Raw genomic sequence first — 8,383 nt, 5'->3', positions numbered from 1 at the left:
CGGGAATACAATACTAAAGTTCCCTTGTTCATGGAAGTGATAATGGTGACAGTGTTAATAGTCATGCTCCTATGGCAGTTACGCAATACATGAAGTCTCCGTACCATGACAGGGTCAAAGCAATGGTGCCAGTGTTGGGATTTCTGATGTTAGTTGTTGATATGCTGAAAGCTTAGACGTGTAAACACATGGGCTGTGATGACGGTTTTGGTTTGGCATTGCCATCGTAACCACTTCTCTGTGACGACTTATTTTGTTTCTACCACCCGAAAATTTTATCAAACTTAGGATCTCTAGCAGTAATGATAAGGAAATATTTAACCCATGCAATTCAAAAAGTCCTTACTAACTTGAATAAAATCTATCAGAAATAGCACGAATATCCTAAAGTAAAATGCCGTCCCGTTATGCAGAATGTAACATCATTTCCCTCTAATAAATGAGGTGATTTGTCAGTAGAGGAAGCTGTACATAGTGATAGAAGTGATGATGGTCATTAATAGAGGTAAACACGGGTATTGTGTAACTGGTGATTAGCGCGAGGCAGGAATAATGACGCCCATGCTGATTTGTGAGGCAGGAAGTGGTAAGGGCGATTACTGCGATTACTGTACCCGGGTTGTTTTTCTTACCTGACGGAACTGGGCAACTCCCACAATTTGAACACCGTACTAAGTCGTGGTTGCAAGAAATTCGATGGGCCTTGGTTATGAGCAGGAATGAGTCTCCTTGGCTGTTAGTCCAATGTGACTGTTCCTTGCCATCGACTGAGCTAAGATGGGTTAGATCTTCGCCAAGTTAAAAAAAAAAAACGTGCTGTAGTATGGGAGGAAAGACGCGCTACTGTTAGAAAGAGGTGGTAATGCCAGTTAACTTTCTATAGTTCTTCCACATTAACTTGGATATTTTCGTCCATTTGCAGCTTATTTTCCCTAGCACGGTGGCAGAATTAAGTAATACCACGGCTCTGCATCTTTTCCAGGACACTGTTTGTCAGTACGATCGTACTCTAGTGTTAATTTATTGTTAGAGATAGCACTGAAGACAGAGAGAAGGTGGTTTAATGTGGGCAGAGCATAGGCATGTCATGTAAGTGGTGATAATGATGGTATAGTACTGGATGTTTAAGTATCCTCTGAATGCTCGATTTTTCTCTATTGTAAAAGATCTTCTGATGTTTGCCTAAATGTTGAAAATTCCTAAGTACATCAGTGGCAGAGAAAGGGTTACCCGGGATAGATTTTTGAAGCCTCGGAATGTCATGATTTTCTCCCAGTTAAACAAAATCTGGTAACAGCGTGAATGAAATAACCAAGTCCATCGACCGGAGCGAAAGGGTTTAAAAGATGTTAGGGAAGCCATGGCACTGGATGTCACTGGTAATGGTGCTTGCTAAATCCCTTCACCCAGAGAACGTCATTTCTGTCGTATTCTTGCTGCTGACAGGCGATTTATTGATATTATTCAGCTTATGAGGTCCTGGTAGTGAAGGGTTAGTGAGGGCTGTATCAAACCCCATAAATCAGAAAAGTCTCTCGAGAGTTAAATAAAAACCGTTTAGAAATATCAGTGAAAGATAAAATGCCTCATCGTAATGAAGGAGATAATCCCTTCACTACGAGTGGTCTTTGCTACACTGAATAAAATAATCTTGTGGTGGCATGAATGAAAAACTGAATCGTGCTGGTTCTCAGAGGAAAATCCAGATCGTTTTAAACCGTCACCACATAATTTTTTTCTTGAGTTAAATAACTTCGTCTAGAGACAGCAAGAATAAATAAACACTTTCTGTATGGTGATGCCTTGCTACGTCCAGACTATTCTATCAACAAAGGAGAGGCCTACTGTACTGAAGGGATTAAAAACAACTACAGTATATTATTCTTAATCCACCATACTGAATGGCTCGCAAAGCTGAATAAAATCGTCGGGGGATGCAAGAACAAAATAAAAAGGATCACCATGCTGAAGGCTTAAAAAGAAGTAGTGAAGATGCACATGATGCTGTTAACCTCTTCAGCCAGAGTACGTCATCCTCCTGTTGCTATCTGACAGTTATTCAGTTTAGGAGAGACTTTCGAACTAGAAAGGTTAGATTACCGCATAACCTGCATAAACCCATTCACTATAAGGCTGCTGTCATAAGCTGAATATAATCGCCTTGTAATAGCAAGAATAAAGTACTAATGCCGTCCTCCGGTTGAAGGGCTGAAACGCTGCACTCTGATGACATACTTCCTATTTCATGCTTGCTATTTTCAGAGGATATTATTTACCTCAGGGGACATTAGTTGAATGTAAGGGGTTAGATATGGTTTTCACTAATCTCGTGAACACAAGATGTCTTTCCTAATCTGAATAAAAGCGTCTGTAATTACCAAGAAGAAAATTGCAAACGTTATGAAATACAAGAGGTAAATGAGGCGGTAACTGTGATGATGGTGTCAGTTGGGGTTAAGGCCACAGGTACGGTACCACATTAATCCCTTCAGTACCCTGACGTCTCTTACTCTTTAGGCTTGCTGTCCCCAGACGATCTGAATAAGCTAAACAGAAATTTGTCGAACTGGAGAGGTTAGTCTTAACCTTCACTAACCCTTTCCCTTCATGAGGTTTCCTCTAAGCTGACTAAAATTGTTTGTGCGCAGTATGAATGGAGTGAAAAAGGTAAGTCATCGTACTGAAGATAACAGGAATTCTTCCCGACCTTTACAATAAATGTCTCGGAAGCTGAATAAAATCGTCTGGCGACAGCGAGAAACATATCTCTTTAACCTCTTCAATCTGAGGACGTAATTTTAGTTTTATTCTTGCTACCATCAGACGATTTTCTATAGCCAAGGAGGGATTCTTCGAACAGCAGGTGTTAAATATGGCCTTTTAACCCCTTCACAACTAGTGCTCTCTCTTAAACTGAATTAAATCATCTGGTGGTTGTGTAATTAACATGATGCGGCGACCACGGGCTGAACGGCTTAACCCCTTCTGCCCGGGCACGTACTGTACTTTTCGATATATTCTTGCTGCCATGAAATAACTGGTCAGTTTTCGGAAGATTTATTTTAAGTCGAGTTGAATGGAAATAGTTTCACCTCTCATCAATGTAAGAAGTTTCCCCCAAAGTTAAATTTACTCCTAGAGATTGCAGAAATTAGAAAAAGCAAAGAATAAATCCTCGGATTAAATGTGTTAAGCGCTATATTTACCTTATTATGAGATAATAGCAGCCTCTGCCTGGGCAGCGCTACTCATAATTACGACGTGATGGATTCTCAAAAAAAAAAAAAAAAAATTTGATGTTCCTTGGTTTCCATGGCAACTGAACTTACAGTACTGAATACTAAATTTATTTGTTTACTGAATACACCCATGTACTTAACATTATTCCTTATTCCCAAGCGAGAGTGCAGTTGCGGTGACATTTGTTTTAAATTTAATACCTTCATTGCAATGACGTATACTGTTCATCTTACTCAGACTACCAACAAACAAGCACCAAGGTAATGAAGACGTTGGTGAGGGCACTGTTTGTCTCCTCCAGTTCTAAAAATCTCTTCCCAAGCTGAATAAAATCGTCTGTAGATACCAAGAATAAAAGTCATCATAGGGAATGGGTCAAAAAATAAGGAAGTCCGTCAATAAGGCTCTAAGACCTAGTACCAAGGGTAGGCCTACCAGCTTGATTTTATGACTAGACTCCTCTGTGATGGGTTATATGTTGAATATGAAGCATGGTACTGAATATATTTAATAATCCCCTCTTTGTTTAACACGAAATGTAACAGATCTGACGCTCTCTTTTTTTTTACCTCAAAATATAGAGCTAAAACGTTCTACACCATATTTCTTGATTATGTGCAAGAGACTTAACAATTTTCAACCACAAAATAAAGAAGTGGAAAGAATCAAATATAGCTAGAGGTAACTGACTGGAAAAGAATAAGCGCCTGAGGGGTTAACTCGATCACCATTATCGTGAATTTTTACACCCGCACCCGCGGTAACGGCGCGTGTATGCGCACGAGAGAGAGAGAGAGAGAGAGAGAGAGAGAGTGTGTGTGTGTGTGTGTGTGTGTGTGTGTGTGTGTGTGTGTGTGTGTAGTCATTCTGTCATTCCGTGAGTGAGTGAACAGTATAGCACAAAACAGTTGTAATCAAAGATGGATCAAACTTAATGGAAATGTTGAGGGTCAGCAAAGTCAAGGTCACAGGGCAGGGTCAAAGTTCGGCCGTTTAGGTCACTGTAGGCCTTGGGTGTTATGCTGTCTGGATGCTCTTATATATATATATATATATATATATATATATATATATATATATATATATATATATATATATATATATATATATATATTTTTTTTTTTTTTTTTTTTCACATTATTTTATTCAGCTAGGGAGGGTCTCTTGCGACTGAAGTGCTTAGACAATATAGCCGTATACTTATGGCTTTCATTCACTGCACGCCGTCTTAATGCATTCAGCAAGGAAACATCTTTTTTCATTTTCATCTTGCTATCTTCAATACTGGTTAACTAAGATTTCTCTAACTTGAAGGACTGTATAATTATAGTCTTAAGAATCCCAATCAGTACAAGAGGCCTCTCGCGAGTTGAATAAAGCTGTCGGGTTGCGGCAAGAAAAGGACGTCACCAGGATTCAAAGGGTTAAGCGAAGTAAAATAACCTGGTGGTGGCCTATTAAAAAATATACATATATCAGACTCGGGAGATTAATGTGATGATGACTAGTGTTAAGTGAAGTGGTAATGCTGATGACGGGGCTGCTGGAGGGAAGAAGGGTGATAAAACTGGCATTACAGGAGGGGAGATTTGTCAAGTTGTGTCGAAGGAGTGTGATGCAGTACGTTGAGGTAAAGTATGATAACCGTGCATTGTACTTTAACTTGAGAGTGACTGGGCACGGTACCAATTGTGGAAGAAGTGCAAGGTGGCTATTGGTGAAGATATTGGTGATAGTTGTTAATCTGAAGAATGAATGCATGGTGGTGAGTGTGTACGAAAATTATGGTGAAAGTGTGTACGAAAATGGTGGTGTACTGTGCAAGACATGGAGTTTTTGGTGGGAAAAATTATGTACTAAAGAACAGGTATGGTATGACAGAATGCAAGAAACATACACATGAAATTTTTTTAGACGAATGAAAGCATGGTGGTGAAAGTGAGTGAGAGAATGATGGTGTAGATGGAGATCGTGGCAGGGAAGATGCTGTGCTGACAGTAAAAAGTACAGTAGTCGTGATCGCAGTTATTTCCGCAATAATAAATATTTTTTTGACAGTTCTGGGTATTGCTAATGGTGATTACTGTGGGTAGTGCTAATGGTGATTACTGTATTTTCTCCTTGATGACGATGTTGGAGTAGGTGTTGGTTGTAATAATTAATTTCAAGTCCTTCATCCAAAGGACGTCATATAATATATATTGCATTCATGCCACTGCCAGAAAATTATATTCAACTTTACAGAGTTCCCAAAGTCTCTTATTAACTGAATAAAATCGACTGGACATAGCTAGGATAAAACAAAAAGGCATCATCGTTGTGAAGAGATTAAGAATTTTGTTGCTGTGGTGTAAATGACTCGGCTACTGTGATCGCCTGTGTTTGTGGGTATGGTTTATGAAGAGCATTTTTGCTCTAAGAAAATAATAAATTTACGACGCATTATTGCTAACATCAATGGACGCAAGTTTGTACAGTTATACGATAATATGCTGCACTATACTCTAGCTTTATTTATTAACAGGTAGGATATAATGACATTTACGACTGTATTATGAAGAATGTGCGAAGGTGTATCAAACTTCCAATTTTTGACAATCACATTAGAAGACATGTAATTGTTTTATATGACCATCCTAGATCCCACATTCTGGATTAAAGGCAACAGTGATGAAGAAAGGTCTGAAAGGTTCTGTCATCACAAGCATCACAAATTATAAAGTCAATAACTGGAGGCTGTCCACGCCTTCGTGCTCTCATATTTCGAAATAGGTCTTACATATCGGTACAGGTAATAACACTTACCGTGTACTGGTGATGAAGAAGACTGCACCAAGGACTACCGTAGATTGGTGAAAATGGCCAGGAAGTTTGGCGGGTACACATCAAACACAGGGGATGCAAAATGGACACCAAGTCTTCCTTCCTGTCAGAGTTCGATTCCCGGGTCGACCATGAGAGCTCTGAGCAAGTCTTCTTTTCAACCCTGACTGTTCGTACCTAGAACTGAAATGAAGACATGAATTTTAAATTCGACGGTTGTAATACGAAGTCTGGGGGAAGACTGAGGCATAAATAACTAACCGTCTGATTTAACTACCTTCGTTTAGTCAATAGGCATTAATCAAGCCATCATCATCATCTTTAAAAAGTACCGGTGCCAAAAACTCGGTGTAGCTCTGTCTCGCTATGTTTGGGTCTCTGTACAATGTCTTCGGGGAACTCGTACGAAGTGAATGAATTAAATGTACCGTATGAGTACTGCGATGTGACTAACCCGTAAATGAAACGTAATTAAGTCCAGCATCACGATATCGATACGCTGGTGTCGGATACACAAACTTCCTATCAATTCCTCGTCGTAACCTTGGTTTGTTTTTGCAGAACAGTTGACACAAGCTTACACCCTACTTTTCTTGCCAATCCATTTAACGATAATTTTTATCATAGTTTGCATTTGCTTTTACAGAATTAATAAGGGGCATGGAAAGCTTCTGCACACTCACTGTTGTCCCTGCAAAAAGAAATCAAGGTTACGAATGAGGATAAATCGTATTTTTGTCTTTCAGCTTAAACCTCTTACCTGAGGTGGGTTTCTCTGATCTGAATAATATCATCTGATATCAGGGTACCTGAAAATAAAGTTCTTAGATGAGCTAATATCATCAACGTGACAGTTTGTAACTTTTTTTTTTCCTGCACTAGTTCTCCGTTCCTCTTCCTCCTAGGGCCGCTCAGATTGGTGAACTCAGTTTGTTTCCCCCATGTCCTGTTTACCCAGCAGTACAGTTGGGGATATGTGGATGAAAACCAACAGCTGAAGGTCATGTTACAGAAGCCTGGTTGCCTTAACCCTGTTAGGCAGAGGACGCCTGCATTGTTTTGTTAACATTAGGAGAGATTTTTCGGACAGGAAAGATTGGGTATTGTTATCCTTCAGTCCGAAAAAATCTCTGAGTTGAACAATATAATCTAGGAGGTGCAAAACTAACATCTAAAAGTACGTCATTATAGTGACGGGATTAATGATCCTCGTGCAGTTGCCAGACGTAAACCTAGTCCTGCCTGTTCACTTTCTTTGGTAAGCCTCACGTGTGTGTGTGTGTGTGTGTGTGTGTGTGTGTGTGTGTGTGTGTTCCTTCTCGGTTACGGTTCTGCTCTTCTTCCTCAGCTCCCAGAGGCACCATGGCGGGAGGCGGAGGCGGATTGCTGTTGTTGTTACTAATTGCGGTGGTCTGCGCTGCCCTGTCCACCGACACCCCGCACCAGGGTAAGGAAATTGACTGTCTGCGATTTTTTATATAACTTCTTATTAATAGCTCTTCTACGTCTTCTTATTAATCTTTCAGCATTTACCATCAGTCGTTCAACTTTATGTACTTCTTTTTCATGTTTCCATTTCTTCATTTTTTAATACATTTCACACTTCTCCAGCCGGATAATTATGCAGGGTTTACGATTCTGTCGAGCGTTTTGCACTTCTCCCGTTACGTTTAGCCTTGGTCGTTGGATTTCATTTTTTTTAAATAAAAATTTCATTCTCACATTTTCTGGTAAATTTCATGTACTCTACAGGTAAACCATGCCACCTTTATCCAGGCAGGTGAGCTAATTATCCAGTTCTCTATGGGTTTTCTCTCATGCTCTTTTACTATTATGTCTACATGTTTTCCGTCGTTGAACCTCGTTTTTTTTTTATTCCTTCGTTTTCTGTAAGCTTTCCATACTGCTACACCATTTAACGTATATCTGTTAACCGCCCCCCAACCTTTTTTCTTTTTATATCGTATTACTTTTCTTTAAGATTTTGTCTTCATTCACTGAACTTCATGTGATTCTGTAGTGAACTACCATACTTTCATTTTCTTTTAATTTCGTATAGGCTACTGGTAAACCATTTCACTATTCCTCAATCTCTGTTAGCGTGAATGGCTCATAAAACCCTAATTATCGCAGTTGTACGGTCTGGGAATTGAATACACCTTTCAGAGAAAACACTGGGGTAAAAAGTAAATAACCGAGACATTTATTAATCCAGTTTTAGTCACTGGTTAACTTTCACTAGTTAGTATTATTCTTCACACAAAACGGGGAATATAGGCCAGTTCCCTGACTGTACTATGAACATTTAACATCCTTGCCA

At 39.5% G+C, this 8,383-nt stretch overlaps 1 protein-coding gene across 1 annotated transcript in view; it reads left to right on the top strand.

The window, feature by feature from the left end:
• The first annotated feature begins 7,412 nt into the window (after positions 1-7,412).
• The window catches only part of LOC145414074 (uncharacterized), a 68,530-nt gene continuing 67,559 nt past the window's right edge, over positions 7,413-8,383 (top strand). Inside the window, exon 1 of the mRNA XM_080283638.1 lies at positions 7,413-7,510. Coding sequence (XP_080139764.1) covers positions 7,426-7,510 — 85 coding nt within the window. The 5' untranslated portion in view covers positions 7,413-7,425. The remainder of the gene's footprint in view (positions 7,511-8,383) is intronic.

The sequence above is a fragment of the Coenobita brevimanus genome, chromosome 98 (genome assembly GCF_032717465.1).
Source record: "Coenobita brevimanus isolate Jiangsu-jjx chromosome 98, ASM3271746v2, whole genome shotgun sequence".
Taxonomy (NCBI): Eukaryota; Metazoa; Arthropoda; class Malacostraca; order Decapoda; family Coenobitidae; genus Coenobita; species Coenobita brevimanus.
Note: the sequence above shows the minus strand (reverse complement) of the source record. Positions and strands in the feature narration are given on the sequence as shown.